The sequence below is a fragment of the Dasypus novemcinctus genome, chromosome 9 (assembly GCF_030445035.2).
Source record: "Dasypus novemcinctus isolate mDasNov1 chromosome 9, mDasNov1.1.hap2, whole genome shotgun sequence".
In the NCBI taxonomy this organism is placed as follows: Eukaryota; Metazoa; Chordata; class Mammalia; order Cingulata; family Dasypodidae; genus Dasypus; species Dasypus novemcinctus.
In genome coordinates this window covers 75,407,139-75,431,987 of record NC_080681.1, presented here as the reverse complement: position 1 = coordinate 75,431,987, position 24,849 = coordinate 75,407,139, and the positions used below count along the sequence as shown (strand labels likewise).

Sequence of the window (24,849 nt, the reverse complement as noted above, 5' to 3'; positions counted from 1 at the left end):
AGCACCCCGTACTAAAAAAAAAAAAAGGCTGGACCAGCACTTAACACTTTAACCCTTGCTAAACTGAAGGCCATAAGAATACCTAGCTCTCAGGGTTCCTATGAGGGTGAAATGCTTCAATGGTACATGGAAGCACTCAACGAAGGATAACAATTATTGCGGTATTTTCTTGTCTGGTCTTTCTCTGAACTATAGGAAGCACTAGCCAAACCTATTTTGCTGACCTTGTACGTGGTGGGGAAGCAAAGCCATTTTTCCTTCCAGCTCATCCTGTAAGCAAGGCCACAGTGTGTGATCATATCAAGGAAACTTGAGAGGTCAGGGAGCATTTTAATTAAAACATCTACATAACAGAAGCAGAGGGCATGCCACAACTAGGCTCTTAAAAGCAACTTTTTCTTAGAAATGTTGGAATCTCACCAAGGAAGGGGTTGGTCTTGGCAAGCAACAGGTTACAAGCTGCTAACCAGATTTGCATGGGGAAGGAAGAACAGAAGAGAAGCATGGCTCTCCAAGAAGCTACTTAAGCACTTTGCTTTGCCCATCCTGGAGTCAGAAAACCAGAATCACCCCTATCTAGAAGACTGCATTCCATCTAGCCACTACTACAAAATGTGTTCCCATACATTAGAACATTTGATTCTAACAGTAATCCCCACGAGAGAATCCAAACATGATTCTTATTTTACAGATGAGGAAAATGAAGTTGAAATAAAATCAATGTTTCACCTAATTCACATAGCCAGAAGGCAGCAAGGCCTCTGAAAAGACTTTTTCCACCACACCATTCCTGCAAACAGCCTGCTCAGCAAACCAGGAATAATCCCATGTAGCTAGAGTGAGTGCTTCATGATATCCGTGCCCCTGTGCTATCCTTATCTCACCATGCTCCTGGGTTATAATGGGCTTCCTAAAATCATCCAGGTAACTGATCCTCTAAATGTCAAAAACACCTGTTCAAGTGAGCAGATGTGACTCAAACGGCTGAGAGCCTGCTTCCTGGGTTCAGTTCCTGCTGCCTCCTAAAAGCAAAACAAAACAAACAAACAAACAAAAACAACAAGCAAAAAAAAAATAAGCAACTCAAGGGAGCCAGTGTGCCTAGTGGTTGAGTACTGGCTTCCCACATAAAGGTCCAAGGTTCAATCCCTGATTCCCAGTACCTGAGAAACAAACAAAACCACCTGTTCAAACCTTAGCACAAGATAATATGCAATTATTTACCTTCCATTACAATTGTTCCTCTTCCCAATTTCAAACTATTGTTTGTGTGACTGGTTTAAAATGTTATTAGAAAAAAAACAAAGAGGGGTCTCAATGTTTACAATTAACCTCCAGAGTGGGGAAGTCAAAAGAAAAGCCATGAAATGTGGCCCATGTAACATAATCAGCTTACATTTGATCCAGAGTAGGCAAGATAAAGTAACCGCCCATCCCCTTGAACAGTTCATTTGGATGAGATAGCCAACCCCCAAGCTGACATTAAGTCTGCAAGATGGAAAGGGGGATTTGAAATCAGCCAGGCATGGGCTTGAACTCCAACTTCATTAAGTTATTAGCTGAAGGTGCTGGGCACGATATTTAACCCATCTGTATAATGGGAATAATAGCACTTATTTCACATTTATTGTTAATATTAACTTATTTCCATCTTGGCTTGCTAATACAGGCGAAAGACAGGTATCCTATGTGTAAGGTGACAAGGATCGATGAGAGAGAATTTATGATCCTGACTTCATGTTATCCCTTTCACTCACATGGCTGGGGATCAAGGGCAAAGATCAAATAGAAATTACTGGAGGAGGAGAATGGACAGCTATGAAAAATGTATGAATCATAAATTACAAAGCTGGATTACAAGCTGTCCCAAATGGACACATCTATAACAGGTTGGTAATTTCCCATGAGCCTACCATTGTTCAAAAACAATTCTAGATTCTGTCAAAGTCTGTGGCACAATTTTCCAATATGCTCAATGAGAACTTCACCCTTTAAAGGAAGATGCAGATGCAAGTCTGACTTTGCACCTGCAGATGAATAACCTGCCCAGCAATTAAGAGTCTGCAAATTATATCACTATTCATGATCTTTGCAACTGCAGTGCTATGAAGAAAGATAGCCATCCTCGTTTTCAAAGACATACAGCTCAGAAGTGGCAGGGCCAGGTCTAGAACCCAGGTCTCTGGATTCCAAGTCCTATTTACTTTTCCCTTGTACAGCCATTAGGCTGAGAATACACAACATATGGCAGAAAACATTTGTAGCATTATCTCTGTTACAGCAGCACAGTGAGGTGGAGAGAATACTACAAATGCTTGTGCTAAGTGGTAAGAAAAGTCCCCTCTCTGGTGCTCAGTTTTTAGCACAGTGGCTTAGGGCTTAGATTCTGGGATAAGAGACAAGCAGGTTCAAATGCCAACTCTACCATTTATTAACTAAGTGGGCAAGTTATTTTTACTCTGTGAATTTCAGTTTCTTAATTTGTAGAAGAAAGATGATTAACAGCATCTATACTTCATTGAATTATTGTGAGAATAACACATGTAAAATATTTTAGAAGGCTGTGTAGCATGCATAAATTTCACAATAAATCTTGTCTTAGTATTTTTTTTCCCACTCTAATCCATATTTTATTCCTCCATTCTGTGGACCCTGGGATGGTGAAGTCCACTCCACCTCTAGATCAAGAGGGGAGTTAGATTCCACATGGATGATGGATGCAATTCTTCTGCTTGCAGTTGTAAGCACTCTTTTTTCTTTTTTAAAAGATTTATTTATTTATTTATTTATTCCCCCCTCCCCCCAGTTGTCTGCTCTCTGTGCCAATTGGCTGCGTGTTCTTTGTCTGCTTCTGTTGTTGTTAGTGGCACGGGAATCTGTGTTTCTTTTTGTTGTGCCATCTTATTGTGTCAGCACTCCGTGTGCGTGGCGCCATTCTTGGGCAGGCTGTACTTTGTTTCGCGCTGGGCGGCTCTCATTATGGGGTACACTCCTTGCGCATGGGGCTCCCCTACACGGGGGACACCCCAGCATGGCACTCCTTGCATGCATCAGCACTGCGCATGGGCCAGCTCCACACACATCAAGGAGGCCTGGGGTTTGAACCATGGACCTCCCATGTGGTAGATGGATGCCCTAACCACTGGGCCAAGTCCACTTCCCTCTAAGCACTCTTGATTCCCTGGTGTGGTGGCTGACCATCTTCACCTCCCTGTTAGTTGACCTGGGTAAGTCCAACGAACCAGAGAGTAGGAATTGCAACTCTGCTGAGGGTCAGCGCCCAGCTAGCACATGGGCAGTCCAGAGATTCAAGTACCCTGAGCATACACCATCCCTAGCGCCAGCCACAGGTTCAGTAAAAGTAAAAGAAGAGGCACGTGTAGAAAGGTCACATCTGAGTCCAGCTCCATCACACTCAGGACACAAATTCCAAAGTAGGGTCCTCTGATATGGTACAGAACTCCAAATCCATCTGCCATGACCATATACCCTGTGGGTCTCCATAACCTTCAGGAGAACCAGTAGATACAACCAGGGTTGTATCTACTTTGGCTTTTTCTGGAGTCCTGCTGAGGCATTCATAAGCACGAACCCGCTGATGACCTCCCGACTCTTTTTTAAGACTCTTAGTCATATAAACGCATTTGTCTTTGCCATTTCCCCCTTTTATTCAAGGTCAAAAAGCAGTTTTTAACACATGAGCCTACATGTAGGCTGAGATATTCTGCTGGTCTGAGTTGACCCTTTTATTCAAGGTCTCTTTCTAGTAGCATCACCAGCTAGTGATTGGTAGTAATCCCTCGGCACCATGGAGGCTCATCCCTGGGAGTCATGTCCAACTCTGGGGAGAAGGTAATGGAGTTACACGCTGAGTTTGGCTTAGAGAATGGCCACATTTGAGAAACATGGAGGCTTTCAGGAGGTAACTCTTAGGTATCCTGCAGTTCTAGGCCTAGTGCATATTTTAGGCACACAGACTCATAAGCATAGTCATCAGTATCAAGGGCTCATTATTGGACCATCCTTCCTTGTTGGTCTTTGCCATTGCACTTGGGAGATTATTGCTGTTCCATTGGGGAATGTAACAGAGCTCCCCTGGGTAGGAACTCAGCACTCCCTCAGTTGACATTTGTAACTGTAACTACTGTGAAAATACCCAACATATATGAGAACATTTTTATGTCCCTTATATATGTGCCCTGGAGAACTTGCTCCCACCCATGTACCCCCATCAATAACACCCCACACCAGTGTTCTTCCCGTGCCATAGTTGAACCTCTCTGTGGTACAAAACTTCTTCAATAATGAAGCCTAATATATTGCTTGGCTTAGTATTAACTGCATGGAATTAGAGGTATTAAATGAAATTCTACTTGACCTGTAAAGTATCTGCAGCTCTGAGACATTCTCTAATGTTATGATACAAGGGAAAGTCAGACAGGACTGACCATGAGATTGACCATGAGGATCTGGGCACTTACCGCAAGGATGGCAATGACGATGCCCACGGCGGAGAGCACAGCATCATTTATCGTCTCACCAATTTTCAGCGGGTACTTGATGCTCTCATCATTGCAGTAAAACCCACGGTGGTAAGGCTTGATGGTGCTTGTCTCAATGATGATGAAGGGCAGGCCCGCTGGTCCAGATAAAACCATCACATATACCAAAAAGAAACAAGGGGGAAAAGATCAGTGCAAGAAAGCCAAAGAGAAGCTACCTACAGTACAGACACCCCAGATAACAACATTGATAACAATATCATTTCCCTCCTTGGAAGCAATCTACAGCCTATATAGAGCTTTCACTATATACATCCCACTGACTCCTTCCATCACCCCTGAAAAGGGAGTAGCAATATTTTCCTTTAAGGATGGGAGCCTGAGGTCTAATGAAGTGGAATGTTTAGCCCAAAAACATAGAGGGAGGCAGTGGAAGAGCCAGGGCAGAAGCTTTCCCGTTGCTCCAGAACCCCCTCCTAAAAATCAAAGTCCAATTTACAATGACCAATATAGCCTCTGATCTAATGATATCCCATTACTACAGCAAGTACATTCATTTCTTCATGGGCAGACCATCTTTTTATGGTACAGTCTCCTTTCAGAAGCTCATCCTAGGGGTATGCTGCATGGAACAATCAAGGCCTTGAAATAAGATCAACTGAATTTGAATCCCAGATCTACCACATTCTAGCAGTGTGACCTCTGGTTCTCACTTCATCTCCTTGGACCTCAGCTTTCCTATATATAAAATGAGGTGACAGTAAAGGAAGTTAGCACATATGAAACCACTAGTATGGTTCCTGGTACCTAGTAGCTGCCCAGTGAATGCCATTTTCAATCTTTTCATTCACTGTTCAAAGGGTCACTGACAAGTGACTGGCAAGTGATTGTGCTGAGCTCCGCCCTGCTGCCTGCAGAACGGAGCGGAGCCCAAGGGCAACCAGGAGCACCAGGGAGCTCTTGCAGCTGCTGCTGGTTAGCAGTGGCCAATTCAGATGCTGTCTCTTAAAAGTTAAATGGACTCTACCACCGGCCAGGAAAAGCCGCTGGTAACCATGAAGTGAAAAGCAAAGGTCCACAATCTCTCTTGCCTCGACTACTGCAATAGCCTCCTAAACTGCTCTCCTGGCCTCCACTGCCTCTTACACACATCCTCAAAATCCTAAATCCTAAATAGGGCATTGGTAGCTCCCCAGGACATGACCCTCTCCCTATTCAGCTTCATGGTCTGCTTCCCCACTTACACACCATGCAAGGACACAGTATACGAGAGGCTCTGTCTTGATTCATGTTGTTTTTTGTTGTTGTTTGTTTTTTGATTTTTAAAAAATTTATTATTTTTTAATATTGTCTTTTTTTAAAAAGATAAATAGATCACACAAAACGTTATGTTAAAAAACATAAGAGGTTACCATATACCCCACTCCCCACACCTCCCGCTCCTGGTTCACGCTGTTTTAAACTGAAATGCCCTTTCCTCCCCTACCACTCAGGTTCAAGGTCATGCCCCAATGCCACCACAGATGAACCCCTGAATCTCAGGGCTAGGGAAGACCACAAAACATATCTTGCTAATAATCATGGCCATGACTGATTGTGCCCTAAAAATGTATAAGGTGGTTTACATCCATTTTTGCATTGACTCTCTTCAACAACCCTGAGGGATGATTTTTAAACCATCATTTAAGAACTGCTATCCCCTATCTTGAAGAGAAAAGAACAGAGACTCAGTATACTGAACTCATTAGGGCCTCTATTCCACCCCTCAAATACCTAAATCCTTAATTTAGCTTTGCAAATTGCTTTCCTCCAAATGTGAATTTCATTACTTGAAAAATCCCAAGATAAGTGGTTGTTGAAAAGATAAAACTCTACTTTCATGTTTTTCAAACAGAATTAAACTCATGTCATGTTGCTTGAAGGCCCAGACCGCCGCTAAAAAAAATGTACCGTGAACACCATAATTTTTCAATTACTTTGGTCCAGACCAGCAACAATAAAAATGCTCACTTTCTAAAAAGTGTATATATGTATCACTGCGCATACACACATGAATTTATTTGGTTTTATTCTCTGGATTTATTTGAATTCTATGACTATTTATTTTGTGACCCCTAACTGCTTCCTGCTAGAACAACAATTTACTTTACCAAATTTATACTGGTGCTTTGAAAAGAAAGAACAGCAACACACCACCACATTGTGCCTGACCTTCTCAAAGTAAACACAGAGGGGCCCTGGAAGGCAATAACCATTAGCTCTTGAAACTCTGTCTTTGCAATGGAGAGAAGTGGGGTAGGGGTCGGTCAGGCTTAACTGCCCCGGCTTTGAAATGGCAAGAGCAGTCAGTTGATATTTTGGGGCTGATGGGAGGTGCTGGGAGAGAAAAGATATCGCATGGGCCCGAACCATCTTCATTCCATGGCCTAAACATTTTGAAATGTGGCCAAGTTGGCTATGAAAAGTAGCTGGGAAGCCAGCGCAATGATATTAATAGTCTGCTTTTAAAGTTCTACACAGCGTGATGCAAACGCTCAGCTTCGAGGCCGAGTGCGGCGGCCTCTGTGGTGCCTGGGCGCCAAGGCGTTACTAATAAACTTAGGAAGGGAACAGAGCCCCAGTTCCTCACATTTGTGCTACACTCTGAGGCCCCAGCTTCTATTTTTAATAGTGTTCACATGATAGGCCTATAAAACATGTTTCTAAGGACAATAAAACATATAAAAGCACTTTGGAGTCAGAACTAGGTTAATGATCTCGACTGCACTGGACTAGTTGTGGGTCCTTGAACAAGTTATTTCACATTCCTTAGACTCCCCTTTCTCATCTGATCAATGGGAAGGATGAAATTTAACTTTGGAATTGTGGTGCTATAACAAATTAATGAACTCATTCATCCATTCATTAACAAGTTTTTATTGAGTCTTAACTATGGATACTAAGGAATACAAAGATGACAGACTGCCCTTAGGGAGCTTATAATCCAATAGGGGAAGGCACATATAAACAAAATCAGTACAGGAAGTTGCTTTTATGCAGGTTTTCTTGCCATTTTTGTTCCGCTGACCCCTTTGCCAGTCAAGTGAAAACCATAGACCCCTTCTCAGAATGTAGCAGCAGATAGTTTATGACATTCAACTAGCATCGGGTCTAACAACTACCGTAATTTTGAAGTATGGATGACCATAAGCGATTTTTTTCAGATACGCAACAACTGTAATGTGATATGAAGGGAATACAACTGTATTATGAAATGCGTACTACTATAACCGTAAATGGAGGAAATGCTAGATTTCAGTTAGAGGCCAGAGAAAGTAAAGATACTAATAATAAGCTGATTTATTTTTTTCAATTCAAGCTCACCGACCTCCTGAAATCTTTCCATGGACCCCTGGTAAGAACCTCTGCTTTAGTAAGAAGAAAATCACAGCAACAGCACTGGGTAGTATCAGCAGAGAGCCTCAGACACACACTGTGGACACTCAATAAATGCTTAAAGAGAGCAGGGGAAAAATGTCCAACAGAGATGGCTATGAAAGAAAATCTGTCAATTCCTTTGCTCTCCTTCAACCTGGGAACAATCCAAATCTTTTTTTTCCTTCCTTGCCTAAGGCTTCGGGAAGGTTTCCGGTTCTGATTATGTGGATGATGACCACAAATAGACAAGAAGTTGGATCTGAATGTATTCTGTTTATTTTCTTGAAAGGCATGGAGCTAGCATTTAGAAAATCCAATGGTTTTCTCTGTCTCCTCTACAAACTTGTGGTATTATTGGGGGTGATGCCAATCAAACCTTGACTTTGCTCCAAGAAGAGAGTAACCTCAGATTCCCTTCCATTGATGGGGAAAGCGTAAACATTCCAATGGCTGGAGAGCTAGTGTTCAAAAGACAGTTCTTTTGCTTTGGTCTCCATTTCCAACAATGCCACAATCTTTATTACCAATCACTACAGGCTCTGATCATTTCATTTCAACAAAACTCCCAGTGCCAAGACACTGGGTATTTAGAGGTGAGTAAATCATAATACCTGCCTTTAAGAAGCTAAAGTATTGTAAGAAAAGCAGAAAGAAGAAGAAGAAAAAAAGCAAACTAAAATAATTATAGTGTATTGACTGATACATGTATAGGACATAGTGAGCACACACAAGATCTCTCAACTAGGGACAAAAAGGTGTCCCACAGAGGATGCGGGATTCGTGTTGACCCTCATCTGGGTAGGTCTCTGGGTCCAGGGGCGAAGTACATTCATAGAAAATCAGTGCAGTTTAGGGATTCCGTACTGGCAGTCACAAAACTAATGGCTATTACGAGAAAGCAATTTCAAATTTTGCTACAGAGATGGAAGTATGTACAAGTAGATAATAAAGGGTAGAAAGGGAAAAACAACACAGAGAATAATAATAATAGCTAACAGTTACTGAACAACTATTACCAAGTCCAAACTGCTGCCTCTTATGGGCCAGGCTCTAGGTCAGTCACTGACTGGGCAGCTGAGATGACAGAGGTTAAGTCCCAACCTTCAAGTGGCCCAAAGGCTAGTGGGAAAAACAGTAACAAAAACCAATACATTAAGCCACCTTAAGGTGCAAAAAGATTAGAGTGACTTACCAGTTAGTCTGAAAATAAGTGGTAGAGCTCTACGGGGTTCAAATGATCTGACTTTAGAAGCTGGGTACTTTCTAAAGTAAGGGAGTCACTGAATAAAGAGGGAATGAAGCAGCTGTAATAGTTCATAAAGTGATGGAAGTTCAGCAAATCTCCCACCCCCAGGAAAAAAAAATGCCTTGTTTTGAAAAGTTGAGGCAACAGCACTGGCTAATATTCACTGTGTGCCACACATGTATTAAGCATCTAATTTAATCAGAACCCTGGAACCAACTTCCTAGAATTTACTATATGGAATTTATCTATACTGAAAGGTTTAGCAGAACTTTTTGCAGTGAAGGACAGGGGAAAAAAATCTCATCTGGTGATTTTAGACCCAGCCAAGCATTTCTCTTTTGAATCAAGGATCAATTAACTTCCTACACCTCCAGGGACTTCTCGGGATGTGTAGGCTGTGGAGGAGGCGAAATACGAACTCACTGACAAACACTTAATGGGCAGAAAATCAAAGCATGAAGAAAGGCCCCTGTGTTGGGTTCAGGGCTTTGAAACTTTTCAGGCTTTGAAAAACTAACACTTGGGCAAGTTGGGCGGTTGGGGGATGGGGTGTAAAAAAAACACAGGGTAAGTTTTTGTGGCCCACCCATTGATAAAGTTATGTGGGAAGTGTTACCTAAGTGACCCAGCCCCAAAGCCCTGCTCCCTTCAGCCACGGCTTCACATTTGCACAAAATTAAACACAGCCCCCTTCTTTCAAAGGGCTCCTTAAAAAAGCCCTTGGTGAGGGTGGGGACAGGGTGGCCAGTGAAGTAGAAACTTGTGCATTTTTGCATTACAGAAATCCAAGGACCAGGGAGGGGCTTCTCCAATCTCTGCTAAAGCCTTCAGGTGCCTCATGCAGACTTGTTCCAATTACCATTTAAGCTAATCTATAGTTTCCTAAAAATAAGCAAAGCCCAGGATCTGTGATGGTTACTTTTAAATGAACATCTGCAGAAGGCCTACATACCTACCTACAAAATAACACCAGATGCAGAATATCCCAAGAGTGTGGTTACTCAAATAAGGTAGTTATTTTAACTCTGTGACAGGCACTGTAGACATCTTACCTATGCCTACCTCACAAATGAAAAACTGAGGTTTAGAAAGTTTAAGCAGCTTGCCCATAGTACAGAGCTAGCAATTGGCACCAATATGGAACAGTTGTTAGAAACGGAAATAGAAGACTTGAGCCTCTGACTCCAAGGCATTTAGGGTCTAGTTAGAAACCAATTTACTTAATCTCCACAATAGCTATGAAAAGTTAAGTGTTACTATCTTCATTTACACCCAAAAGAAAACTGACCTCAGAAGTTTGGTAACTTGTTCAAGGTCCCCCAGCAAGCAAGTGTAGTCACTGGGATTTGAACCTAGGTCTATCTTTCTTTTGGGCTCATGTTTTCTTACTCTATGACCTAACCCTCCCTTTCTTTATAAATGCATTCCCTGTTAAAATATGACCAATTGGTTTTTTTCTTGTTGTTGTTTTTTAATCACTTAAGGCCAGAATGGTCAATCCAACTACTACTTAGAGGTTCAAAATACAAATATTTATGTTGCTTGTAAGTGACACAGTTTCTATTTAAAGTAATTAGCTGCTACTGGTCTTAGAAGTGTGCAAATGTTCTTTGGTTTACGATATTTGTCCAGATTTTTAGACTGGATACAATCCAGATGAGACAAAACTAAAGTTTACTATGAAGGCTTTTCCCCACCTTTGAAACAGGCTGCCATGAAAAACACTTGCTGTTGGCTGGTGTGAACATGCCGTATTCTAGGTCCAGAGGTTTTCCTTGACAAATGCTCATTTCATTCTTCAGTACTGTAAAGTTCAGGCCCTTTCTTTACAAAAAGGTGACTGTCAAAACCCAAAGCAACTCTATGGTAGAAATGAAGGAACTGGTGGCAGATCTAGTCCTGGTCCAGGGCTCTCAGTTCAGTTCAACAAACATGTATTTACAGTTACTAAGTATTGGGCACCCTGTTATGTGCCAGGGGCACAAAGATGAATAAGATATTGCCTTTGAGTTCTCCACAGCTCTTGGAAAGGCTTATGTTCCATGGTAAGGAGAAACCTGTCTTTGGTATAATCATAGTCGTTAAAAAGAACTTCTGATGGCCTTTTTTATTTGAAAGTGAGAAAATTTTATTCTTTAAATAATATCACCCTACTTAAACCCCCAGCTCTGGCTATTTGGGCCTTTTCAGTTGGGTTTTTAAAGGGTTTTACCAGCAACTAAAGAACAAACTGACCAATGGCTTGTGGTTCATAGCTGGCACCTTTCACGGAGAAAGCTCCAGACCTCTTCTGTGGCCATTACATATTTCACAAATAAGACACTTCACTTCTAGTAAACTCTACTGCCAGAGTCAACAGGACTTACAATCCCTCCACCCCAGGAAAAACTCTGAGTCACTGCCCAATACATCCTTCTTCTCTTTTAAATAAGGATGGCAGTAAATTTGCATTTGCCTACAGTATGCCAAGGGCTTTGGATATATCCATTGATTTAACTCTCAAAACAATCCCCTAAATTATTAATATTTAGTCAAAGAGATGAAGACCAGACAGATTAAGTAATATGCCTGTGTCCACTCTACTAAAAAGAGACACAACCAGGATATGGAATAGAATGATCTCATTCTAAATTCTTCCAGAGATATAGCCAGTTAATAACCTTCTTGCTAAGTACACGTGAACTCTATCTACACAGACATTAGCAATCCAGAAAGCCAACTACAAGCTCTAGAAGTACATGTTGATCTTGAGCAAGGATAAGGATCAAGGGTTTCTCCTTGGGTTGTTGGGATGGATTTATACAGGTCCAGCCACTCTCTCTACCTCAGCCTCCCTTCTGACTCAAATGCATTCATATGCAATACAGCTGCCCAGAGCTCGGACACAGCAAGAATCATGGGTGTAACTGAGCTCTTATTCTGTGGGGTCATGTTTTTAATATCTGGTTTAAAGAACTGGCTGAAAAACTCTCATTCATCTTCAAGACATAAAAAATTTCATCTACAAGGGATTCTCTTGGCCATGTTACCCAATCCGGCGGGATTCGTTGCTCTTTTCCTTTCCTAGTCTACCCATGAACTTCAGAGCCAGGAAGAAAGGACTTCACATCCCACTCCCCCCAACTTCCATGGTTACTGTATGACTTTGGGCAAGTCACTTTACCTCTGAACTTCCTTTTCATCGTTCTACAATAGAATGTTCAATAGTTCCTAATGTGAGTTGATTATGAGAACAATTGCAGTTTATAAAATATCCAGCAATTGCTTGGTTTAGAAAATGTTAGCTCTTGCTCCCATATGTGATGGAAAGCCATTGAAAGTTTTTAAGCAGGGGGAAGATGTGATCAGAGTTCTGCCAAAAACTCACTCAAGTAACTGTGTGCTCTCCAGCCACTTCCCAAATGCAATTCCATCACAAGGGGAAAGCATGCTCATAAAATGCTATAATTCCAGGGATTTCTTGGGAAGCGTAAACAGACGGGGCTTTGACAGTGGTTAGTAGGATGTGGCACCTTGACCCAGGGAAGAAACACCACAGCAAGAACCCTGCCATAAATGCTCAAAAGACCAAATGAGGCTGCAGTGGAGGTGAGTCTACCAAAAAGGTGGGAAAAAAATGTTCTTTTTATTTTTCCAGCAGTTAAATATGCATTCGTCAGCATGAGTGGTCTCATCCAAGCCATGCTGCCCAGGTGTACACAAAACACCACATTCACGTGGCGGTAAAATAAACAACATTTGGACTGGCAGAACATCAGACACTTGGGAGGGCCAAAGTTTGAGATAGTCCAACAGCAGGATGGGAGCCAGAGGCAGTGCCAAAAGTAAAGAGTTGTAGCATTATTGGAGAACCTGTGAGAACAAAATCAAGCTGGTAAGCAATCTGAGGTGTCAGGACACTCCAAGTACCCCAACCAGCTCCACGGTTCAAGTTTTAAGTCAAAGATCACATATTTACAGCCCACAGCCAAATCTGGCCTGCAGGGATATTCTGTTTGGCCCACCCAAGGTTTAATTTTTTTTTTAATTAGTTGCTAGCATTTAATAATGCAAGGTTTCACATAACCGAGATTTCCAGCTTCTCTTGAAAAATAGGCTCCACACCAGGCAGCAATGCAGGCAATGATAACTGTGGCTGACTTCTTTCAGACTGAGCACCCACTCCAGGGTGCCTCCATTCCCTATGTCCTCCCTGACACTAATGCTGTGTCACTTACTCTCATTGAGCTTGTACTTTGCATGGAGTGTTTTCTTAAACCTGGTCCACTATGTTAAGTGGCTGATCCCTGTAGATATGTGACTTTTTAGTTCTTGCTCTAGATAAATTGGGTAGTCCTTGGATGAACCCATAAAAATAAAACTCTTGATTCCACAATGTCCTCTAAGTAGGTAAGAGCCACATTAAACACATGTACCTGGGTATGGGTATGTGTGTGTGTCTCTGTGCATGTTTATGTACACATATGCCATCAACCAAAGGCTATGCCTATGATTAATTATAAATCCAAGGATTGCAACAAGTCACCATTGAAAGGCAGTTGGCAGTAATTGCATTTTCAATATGAGAAAATTGAGGCTCACAGAGGCCACACAGCTAGAAAAAGGATCAAGATTTTAAAGTCAAGGTTTGCTGAAATACAAAGCCCTTTGCAAGTTTAATCCATGAAGCTGGCAATGGGTCCAGAATGCACATCTGCCTTAATGGACAGTTAAACAATGTGTGAGTCATTCATAATTTTGTTATGATTCAAAAGACATGATTTGATCCAACTTATACATCTCTGTGTAATACTACATGGTGTAGTCAGAGAGTTCTATTTTTTAAGGTAACATTATTTCAAACAAAAATAAAATCCTCCTGATAGACAATTCTGAAGAGTAAAAACACTAGGTGCGAAAGAGACTTAAGATTAAAGCCCTTCAGATAGTTATTGGAATTACATATCCTCTAAATGGAGTTAACACATCAGTTATATGCTGAATAAAATTTGAGCTAAGAGATATTTACTCCAGTTAATAAATGGGAAGACTGAGACATTTGTAAATGCCTCTAGCACTGTGATTATTTGTTTCCTGTATGTCTCCTGCACTAGCAGAAAGTCTCTGCAAAGAAGGGTTTAAATCTTATTCATCTCTGTGTTCCCAGAAAAAAACATAATCCCTGGCAATTACTGGGTACTCAACAAATACGTACTGAATACATGCATAGAAATCAAACTAAAATCCAGAAAATCTGGCTCCATTCCAAATTAGCTATGTAATGTTGGGCAAGTCACCCCTCTAAGCTTCAGTTTCCTCAACTACAAACTGGGAATAGTAATCCCTGCTCTACCTACCACCTCCCAGAGTTGTTATAAGAATTAAACGTGAACATGCCTTGTAAACCCTAGGAATCTTGAAAGATTTCAATAGTGTCATTAAAATTTCAATATGGGCACCATGGGACTTGACTTCGAAGAACAAGCAAATGTACATGCTCCAAACCCAAATCAAGTACACTCTATGACCTGTGGCTCCTTTTTGTTCCCTTCCAACTTTTAATCTCTCCTGTATCTCAAATCCTGCTTTTCTAATACACTCCTCCAAGCAACACAATACCATATATCCTGATGATGAGCAGACAGTTCCATCAGGAAATATTTATTAGGGAACCTAACCAGCATCAAGCATCAGATGGGTGGCTGGGTTGGATGGCATCTAAGAACCTTATTCTTCACAGCTTCCCAACCTATTTTCCTGGCAAGACAAACACTACTCATATGGCACCCAAAGGTAAACTGAGGAGGCTGTTGCTCAAATATTCAGCTGCCATGCTACCTGCCCAGCTGACACATGGGTTAAGGAATCAATTTTAGCATATCCCTAACTCATCTGCTATGATCTGCTGGGGAATCTCTGCATACAGGGAAAAAAGCTCCATTTAATAATAGGTGGAGCACAGATCTCAAGAAAGCAACTCAGATCTGGATTTGAAAACCAGTTTTGCCACTTAGAATCTATTCAATCTTTAGCAAGTTGCTTAACTTCTCTGAGCCTAGGAGAACTCAATTGTGAAAAGAGGATGCTAATACCCACCTTGAAGAACCCTGAAGATAAAATACCATATGATAGGTATTTAATAAAGGTTAGCTCTCTTCCCTCCCAGTCCTGAAAATCTGCTATGCAGCTTTCATGTTTACATGATGCCAACCAGCTTGACTGGTTTCCTCAGTAAGGTGGCTGGCTAACCTGGACAGGGCTGGGTCAACTCAGACAAGGAATGATGTTTCAAGTTCAGCAAAACTGGAGCAATTCCAGTGTGCTGCTGATAAGACAACCCACACCCCAGGAGCACATTCCCCATTCCCAGTCCTGTCAATGTTCCTTTTGTAAAACACAGAAGCCTTCTTCAAATCTGACAGCTGCCACCTGCACAAATAATTCAGGGATGTAATTTTGTAACTGAATACAAGCTCTGAAAGCTGAAAAGTTTGAAGTCCAAAATAATTCCTCTGACCTTCTGCCTAAAGGCTCACTAATCACTTTTTAATTTGTAGTTGATTTCCTCTCTATGTGCTGTCCTTACAGGCTACATTTTCACTTTGGAAGTATCTAGGGAGTGAATGGCCTTACACACCTGATTAATGTATGAGTCAAACTGCTTTCCCAGACATTCAAGGCTTGGTCCATGCTCCACTGAGTTTTCCGAATGGCATTGAGGGGCAAGTAAGCAAAGGAGAAAAAAAGCTGCTTTGAAGGAGGAAACTCTTCACAGAGAGAATTATGGGTTACAGAAATTAATAAGATGTGGTCCCTGCCTTCAAAGAATGCATACTCGGGGGACAGTGACCCAAAATGCAACATGACAGGAGCTGTCACAAGAGGCATTTTTAAAATGCTCTGGGAGCACAGAGGATGCCCCTTCAGCAGCCAGCAGGCAAGCAATGCCTGTTTACTGACAATAAATGTATTACAATAAATGTATTACAAGGATTCCATGCTGACGTTTGAATGCCAATGATATATTTAAGGCTATTGGGAAAAATCCAGGACTGGGAATGTTCCCCATCCCAAAATAGTTAACAAAACTGTTGCTGTGTCCCACCCTCAGATCCTACCCTATTGCTAGCCCTGAGGAAAACCGAGATGCTGAAAAGATACATGGTGGAAAAGAAGTAAAGTGGCACTTACGAATCCACAAAAGAATTGTCTTCCTTGGGAAAAACGTTTCTAGTTTAATCATCACTAGCATGACTATAAAAGAAATAAATTGAAGCCATACAGATATGTTGGGGTGATTCTACTTTGTGTGTCTGTTTTAGCAAATTAGCCAACATTCTGACTACAAAGTAATGGGAAACTCAAGTGGTCTGAGCTGGGTCAGCCAATATCCTAGAAAGTAAAATGGTTTTAACACTAGATTTTGGTTCAGTGAAGAAATATCTAATATCAATAAGAAGAAAACATAAGTTTAGGAGTATTCCTTAAGTTTCTGTTGCCAAGGCAACATTCAAAAACAAATAATAATCAACAATTGATAATAATAACTAGTATTGTCATCAGTCTTCATTCTGCTGTGACTGCAGAAGGTCACTTTTGCTCTCTTAGGCTCTATTTCTTCATATGTAAAATGAAAGGGATGTTTTTACCAGGTGTCTTATGGACCCTTCTAATTTTAGGAATGCTCACCTTTATTCAAGGAATGCATAGTATTTTATAAACAAACGGAAGGGCTTCATTTTCATGGTATCCCAAAAGGGCAATCGGGCATCACCACCTGCCAGCTATGCTGGGTAAGATAAGAGAGGAGTGAGTGACATTCTTTGAAGTTGGTGAAGGGAGACTGGCAGAGCTGAGACATCTGGAATTCAATGATGCTCATTTATAAGGAACAGCCACTGAAAACACCCCCAAATCGGCACAGCTTCAGATACAAGCTGAATGAATGATTGGCAGTTCATAACTGCAAAAGAAATAGGCATTAACAAAAATAGAGGGTGGGATGGAGGAGGTGGGAATTTACATTGAGCTACTGTTGTAAACTAGATATTCTTCTAGGGGCTTCAGAGAGGGACCTCATTTATTCCTCTCAGTAAGCCTTTCCAGTTAAGTAGCATGAGCTGGATTTTAAAAGGCTAGAAGTGAAGATCAGAGGCAAGGTTCCAGAATTTAAAGAGCATCCAGCAGAACAGGAAGCGATGCTGCGTCAAGTCTGACTTTTCACCTTCTATGTAGCCATTACATTTTCTATTTCTAGGTGCTTTCACTGGAACTGACAAGGGGTGCCCCTAATAAACTGGCCAGCCATCTCCCTGTAGATGGAAATCCAGGTGCTCTGGGGCCACCCTCCGTTGATCTGGCAGCCCTACCCCTTCCCCGCCTCAGGATGGGGATAAAAAAATGTGGGCATTCAGACACACGTGGGAGAACTGGCTGCAGGAAATAATTCCTGGGTGGTTTACTATAGGAACCCTATTGTTCCAAAGGGGGACTTCTTTGCCAAAACTCCCCAGGAAGCCACTGCTCTGTGATGCATTTTTCAGCTGTTGAGAGAAAAGAGTGAAGTTCTTGGGATATTTCTTGAAGGGCTCTGGAAGCTGGGCTTTAATCCTTGCAATGCAGTAAGAAGCCCATTTCCCTCTGAAGGACACAATGTCTAGAGTCCTTCTTTCAAATAAAACTATAAAAGCCCCACTGCTTCCCCTTTACAACCTCTCAAAACACGTGAACCAGGCATTGGGGGAGAAGAGGGTAGAGAAGCCCAAGGGGCTTCAGACCTGCCCTGCACCCCTCCTCCTCCATCTTGACCCCGCCCACCTGACCTCTCTATTGCAGTAAATTACAAAGCCCCTACTGTTCTCTTGGCCCATCCTCCCTGCCAACCCACCTACCACCACCTACACTTAAGGGCTACATGCCAAATAACATTATTCCCCTGCATCATGGTCTTGCCATGAGAGGTGTCTGGTATGCTTGCCTGAAAAACTGAAGGTTTTCATGGCAATCTGCACTCCTACTAGAGCTTTCCCTTTGTGGAAGTGGACTTAAAAAGAAATGGAAGGACCCTCAACTGGAACCTACTGGAAAGACAGGAGGGGAGAGCAAGGAGGCCCCTGAAATTGCTGCAAAGCCACCTTTCCCCAGCCCCTCTCCTTCCTTCTGCACAATGTCACTCTGTAATGGGCAGCCTCATCTCACCACGCGAATGCTATTACAGAAGGTGAGGAGGGGTGCAGAGTACTTAGAGTAGGCATATCATCCACAGGTACAGTTAGGTATCCCATGCATGATGCAAAATGGTTTCACAGCTCACATGAATCAACCAAGCACCAAGAAAAATAAAATGTCATTTTCTGGGTTTTGTTTTATTTTCTTATGGTTTGGAATTTAGCAGACCCACGTATAATCCCTCCTGCCTCTACCAAGTCAAAGCACTGAGACACCAAGAATAATGAGCTCTCGGGACCTGTTTCCAGATAAGCAGAACAGATCACGTAGTCTCGAAGGGCTGTCATGAGGACTTCCTGAGATGGTGTGCTAAAAAGCCTGGCACAGACTAGGTTGTGCAGTGCTGCAGTGTAGGGAAGTGCTTTAGGCCTTGAATCCCTACGGTGATTTCAGCATGATGAGCTCTCTTGGCACCAGGTATGACCCGTTAGCCTTTACATTCTCTCCTGATGGGAGAGCTTTTCAAGTTGAATATGCTGTGAAGGCTGTGGAAAATAGTAGTACAGCTATTGGAATCAGAGGTAAAGATGGCATTGTCTTCAGGGCAGAAAATTAGCCCTTTCTAAATTTTATGAAGAAGGTTCCAACAAGTCGTTTTTTAACATTGATCAGCAAGTTGGAATGGCGGTAGCAGGTTTGTTGGCAGATGCTCATTCCTTAGCAGACGTAGCAAAAGAAGCTTCCAACTTTACATATAACTTTGGCTCTAACATCCCACTGAAAACATCTTGTAGACAGAGTGGCCGTGTATGTTCATGCCTCTGCACTCTACAGTGCTGTTAGACCTTTTGGATGCAGTTCATGTCAGGGTCTTACAGGGTAAGCAACTCTACATGATTGATCCATCGCATGTTTCATATGGTTATTGGGGCTGTGCCGTTGGTAAAGCCAGGCCAGCTGCAAAATGGAAATTGAAAAGCTTCAGATGAAAGAAACGACCTGCCATGATGTTGTTAAAGAAGTTGCAAAAATAATTTATATACTACCATGATGAAGTTAAAGTGTTTGAAGTAGGGCTCAGCTGGGTTGGTAAATTAACTAAAGGAAGACATGAAATTGTTCCAAAAGATATAAGGGAAGAAGCAGAGAAACATGCTAAGGAATCTGTGAAGAGGATGAATCCAATGATGATAATATGTTAACATTTACATCTGTTTCACTTTTAAATTTCTCCTACAGTCCCATGTAAACTATTTAGCCCTGTGCATTATAATATACCCAATAATCAATTTTCCCTTAGGGGGGAAAAAAAGCCTGGCATATAGCAGATATACCAATGCCCCTCCCACCCCTCACCATGGGGTGGGGAGGGTGAAGCTGAGAGGAAAAAGGGGCAGACCCCTGGGAAAAGGACAGAAGCCATGAGAAATATCCTCTCCTATCATATTCTAAGTACTGCTGAGCACAGAATGCGTATGTAGGCTCCTACTTGTCCATCAAGATGACAGAATAGGTCTTGGAGAATTAATTATTCAACAAACGCACCCTTCACAAATCCATCCAAATGAATGGTTTGATGCCTTTCAGTACACTTACTATACAAAACACTGAAAGAGCAGTGCACTTCAAAAGGCTCACAAAAACCCAGGCCTGGGTTTGGCAGGAGTTCCTCAGCCACTGGGTTTTTCTGTGTGTGGTTTATAATAACATGCAGACCCAATGCCAAGTCCTAATCTATTAAGGGACTGCCAATTAGCAGGGGGCTTAGAGCTGCAGGTTTGAGAACTGGGGATGGAGTCTAATTAGGCTTGCAAATCACTTCTCTACATTACCCCTCTCAATCGGACACAGGGTATAGTGGCCAATTATTCTGAATATATATCCTTTCTGTGTCCCTTATGCCTGCTTTTTTTTTCTTTACTTACTTGTTTGTTTGTTTGTTTGAAGGTCCCAGGCCTAAAAGCTAGTGCTTATTTTCATATCTGCTTTAAGGGTAGAATTGGGGATTGAACAAGAGTATCCCTTGGACATTGGCTCTCAGATTTGGCCAATCATCAAAATCATCAGGGACACGTATGTTATAAAAAAGATTCTAGGCCCTGCATAGACCTACTCAACTCCTCAATCAGATTTTAAGGGAGATTATGGAACTGAGAATTCTAATTTTTCACAAGAATTGCAGATGATTCTATCCCAAGGTGATCTGGAAGTGAATACTATTCCATTTTTTAATGGATTGGCTAATTTTAAAAATTGAGGTATAATGCTCATAGAATGCAATTTGCATATGCACATACCAACACAATTTGAAACCACATTAAATATTTACTGAGGTCATACAGCGTTGCTGGGCTGGGAAACACAGATGAGCAAAACAGGGCTCCTGCCCTCAAAGAGCCCCTGGTTTAGTGGGGCCCAGTAAAATCCCAATAGCAAAACTAGCTTCCCTGCAGGGCTCCTGTGAGAACTCAAACCTGCAGTTCTCATCTCACTTTCTCTTTCATTTAGCCATAAATCTGGCTTTCTGGTATCTTTGCCAGGGCAGCCCCAAGAAAGAAAAGGAATGATTTCAGATGCCAAACATCAGAGGCCTATCTTAAAAGGGGAAAAAAGGCTGAGAAACATATGGTTTCAAGCTATAGAAGAAATGTGTGCCTTAAGACTGCCTGGTCTAAAAGAAACCCAGTGGTGAACAGAACTGGTAGGCCCTCTGTGAAGTGGAAAGAGCTCTGTGCTAGGTCTCAGGACCCCAAGGCTGGATTCTTTAGCGACTACAGAAAGTCCCTTTTCCTCTCTGAGTCTCCATATGTATTAAAAGAGAGAAGGCTGGATGTGTTGGTCATAACCCAAAGCATATTCTGCATTAACGTTTCTTCCTGGAGCCTTCATTAAAGTTCACTGTTTCATTTCAACAGTGTGGAGAACCAGGTTCTTCAGAACACTCCTTAAGAAAAGCTGACTAAACGATCTCTAACCAGCGCTAAAACTGTTCTGTGTTTGTCAAACAAGACTGAGTACCTTGTCAGCAGACACAACGTTTTATATTTTTCCTCCTCACAGCAGATGCTCAAAATATGAAGACATCTGAGGTAGGGAATGTCTTAGAAAGATGGCTGTGGTGGCCACGTGGGAGACCGGAGTAGAGGAGCTTTCGTTAGCAGGCTGCCTGCTAACTGAGGTGTGACCAAATCACCTTCCCAAGGACAAGGCTTCAGCATTTTCAGACACATCCCCATCAACCCTGAATAAGAAGTATTAAGGCCTCTCATAGCCATGACGCCATGCCAGGTCCTGGACAGCGCAACTCAAATAAACATCGCCTGCTCTCCAGGAGCGTCTGGGACTGTCTCCCTCTTTCCTTCAAATGGCTCTCTGAAACTGATTGCTATAGTCTCCCTACTCAGACTCTTTCTGGTTATCTTAACACACAGCACTATTCAGTATCGTCCCCAGGTCTGGAATAGAAATAAATGGCTAGAGAAGGTCGGTCTGTCTGTTAGCAACTGAAGTATAATGGCAAACAGCATGGTGTCGCTCCAAGTGTGTGGATTTTGGAGCCAGACACACCTGCATTCTGGTCTCTACCTTAAACAAGTCAATTAAGCTCTCATGGGTGGAGAACAATAGTAAGAAGAGGAGGAATAAGTGAGGAATGAGAATGTGTGAAGATGCTTCAAACAATTCCTAGCATGTGGAAAGTGTTCCTAAATATTAATTTTATGGATATGGGATGGTTGCCTCCAGTTGAAAGGAGAAAGACAAGTGTAATCTTGGCCCATCTAAGGATCCACTATTTATTTTACATACAGTTACTGTACAAGTATTATGAAAGTCACAAAGCCGTTTTAGCTTTTGAATGGGACTTGAGTCAATGGTTGACAATATGGATATCAGAAAAAGCACAGCCTTTGGGGTCCAATAGATGTGGCTTGAGACTTGGATCTGCCTCTTTTAAGTCTAGTGACATCAGGCAAGCTGCTGATACGTCTAGGACATCTGTAAAAAGGGGTTAGTATGACCAACCTTGAAGAGTTACTGAGAAGTTTAGAGATACATGGAAGCCACTGGTACTGGTCATGATCCTCCTTACAAAATACATTAGAAGGCAGACAGATGACGAGGGAAGCCCTTTTGTTCTTACGTGAGAGTTTTTCTCTTCCTTTAATAAGGACAAGGGCAACAGTATATTTGAGTTTTTAAAATACCATTATCTTTTCAGTGTTTGATTTTTCTAGCTAAAGGAAAATAACTGGGGGTTTTCTTAGCATTTTCTGCTAGTTTGAATGAAATGCCCTTAGATCTTGGTCCACTGCATATTAATAGCCAGTATCCACAATAGTTAGTAGCCAAAGCAAGGGCAAAGCAACTGGAGGAGTTAAAAGTTGGAACAAGATTTGTGACTAGTACAAGTAGATCAGTGTTAAGCTTTAACTAAAGATAACAAAAATGTCTCACAGTCGTATTTGTTCACTCTTGCTTGCATCTATTTTTCCCCAGTAAATATTTATTAAGTACCTACAATAAACAAAGCACAGATTGAAGAGCAATGGAGGAAGCACAGCAAAGTTCAAATGCTTTATTCTTTACTGCATGTGAGGAAATTTAGAAAAGGAGTAGTAATTTATCCAGGTTCTTAGCAGGAAAGGCATACGCAGGCCATGTACTGCTTGGAGAACCATGAACTGGCTGGCTACATTAGGTGGTGATTATAATACTGGTTGTAGCTTTCCATGGGTCTACTGGAGTGTGTGCATGTGCGTGTAGTTTGCATAGCCACTTATCTCTAGAAAAAGAAAAGCAAAACCTGAAAGAAGGAATCTACCAAAAAAAGACAAACAGAAAAATGAATATCCACCACCTAATATCTGATGGGTTTTGCTAAGAAATGTGGTCTGATTATAGCCAATACATCATAGCATTCTTCAGAACTTTCAAATAAGAATGCAAAAATGTGTGCAACATGCTTACATGCTTTATAGGAATAAAATGTTTCAGCTAAGGTGGTATGTGGTACTTAATCTGGATTTTAAATAACATCATGATACAGGTTTCAAGCAGTCAAATTTAGCAGTTAAAAACTAGTAAACACTGTCCCATACTAATCACATTCAGATCAAGGAAGACATTTTATATCAGGTATTTTCAATTCAGGAGTGAAAAACAGGTTATAAAGAAAATGTTCCATTCTGGAGTCAGCTAGCCGCAAATTCAAATCTCAAGCTACTCAGTTTGGACCTCAATTTCCTGACATAAGGCAGCACAGAGTAGTTTGATTTGAGGAAGGACAGCAAGGTAAAGGAAGTAAAAGAGAAACCCATGTGTTATTAAAGGGAGATGCTTAGTCCTGAATAATGGTAAAGTATGATTTACGTTATTTACATGAAAGACAAAATAATTTAAATTATGGAGACCGTTAGCAAAAAGAAAATCATGTCCATATACCCAAATAACTGAAAGGAAATCAAACGAAAATGACTGAAAAGAAATACATCAAAGTGTTTGGGTAGTGGGATTATTGGTGACTTCTTTCCATCTTTTCCAAATGTGGAGTGATGTTTTTGAAACATTAATCATGGAAAGCAAATTTACCTTTTAGAAAAATCCACTTAAGAATTTATGCTAGAGCCAAAAATAACTTGAATTTTGTTGTTGTTGTTGTTGTTCAATTCTTGCTAAGCAATTTCTATGTTCCTTAGACCAGATAGGGTCTCTCCATCAGACCTCACTGTTGGGATTCTACAAAAACCTATACTTAGTATCCATACCACTCCAAATATACAAAGAAATACAGTATTTTCTCCAGACTTAAATCTATTACTCAAATACTCTAATTGAAAGAGAGAAAAAGTTGTGTGTGTAGGCCATCAATGCATCAGAAATTTTTCTTCTATATATAGTTATTCAATAAACCAATCAGCCATTGTAGCTTCTAGGATTAGGTACAGAGGTCAAAAGTCCCACTGGCAATGTGAATCCAAAGAGTGGAAAAAAGCCAACCTTAGATACCATGACAACATCTGGCTAATGTCAGGCCATCAGCTTGTAGATTCAAGGCCTTGGCACCTCTGAAATCAAGCATGTTTCATTTGCTGATTAAGCTTATGTTGTGAAAACGACCACGTGGACACAATAATCATTAAATAGCACAGAACACTGCAACAAGACAGAGACCAAGTAAATTTGGATTCTTGATTCTTGGAAAACACACAACATGAGAGACATGATTGGGTAATATCTGGGGAATCTAGCAAACATCTAAGATCACTAATTTATGAAAAGTTGTCCCTTCTCGCCCCACATTTCTAAACCCCATGTGTCCCAGAGGGATCAGTTTCACAAATGTGTGGTTGAGAAAACCCCTAGCCACTCTCTTCTCCGGTGGCAGCACCCAGCTGATGCAGGTCCTCAGCCGAAGTTCTGTTCTCAATGGTTCTGCCAAATCTACCCTTTCCCTCCTGCGCTTGCTATTGTTCTATTCCCCACCCCACTCCCTTGCCAATCATACAGAGCAGGCCTTGTTTGGGTCCTGAAAGTTGG

General features: G+C 41.6%; 1 protein-coding gene across 2 annotated transcripts in view; it reads right to left on the bottom strand.

The window, feature by feature from the left end:
• PLPP3 (phospholipid phosphatase 3) overlaps positions 1–24,849 on the bottom strand; it is an 83,713-nt gene that overhangs the window by 36,166 nt on the left and 22,698 nt on the right. For both annotated transcript variants that reach the window (XM_004474519.5, XM_004474520.5), the window contains exon 2: positions 4,482–4,639. In XM_004474519.5, the coding sequence (XP_004474576.2) occupies positions 4,482–4,639 (158 nt within the window). The remainder of the gene's footprint in view (positions 1–4,481; positions 4,640–24,849) is intronic.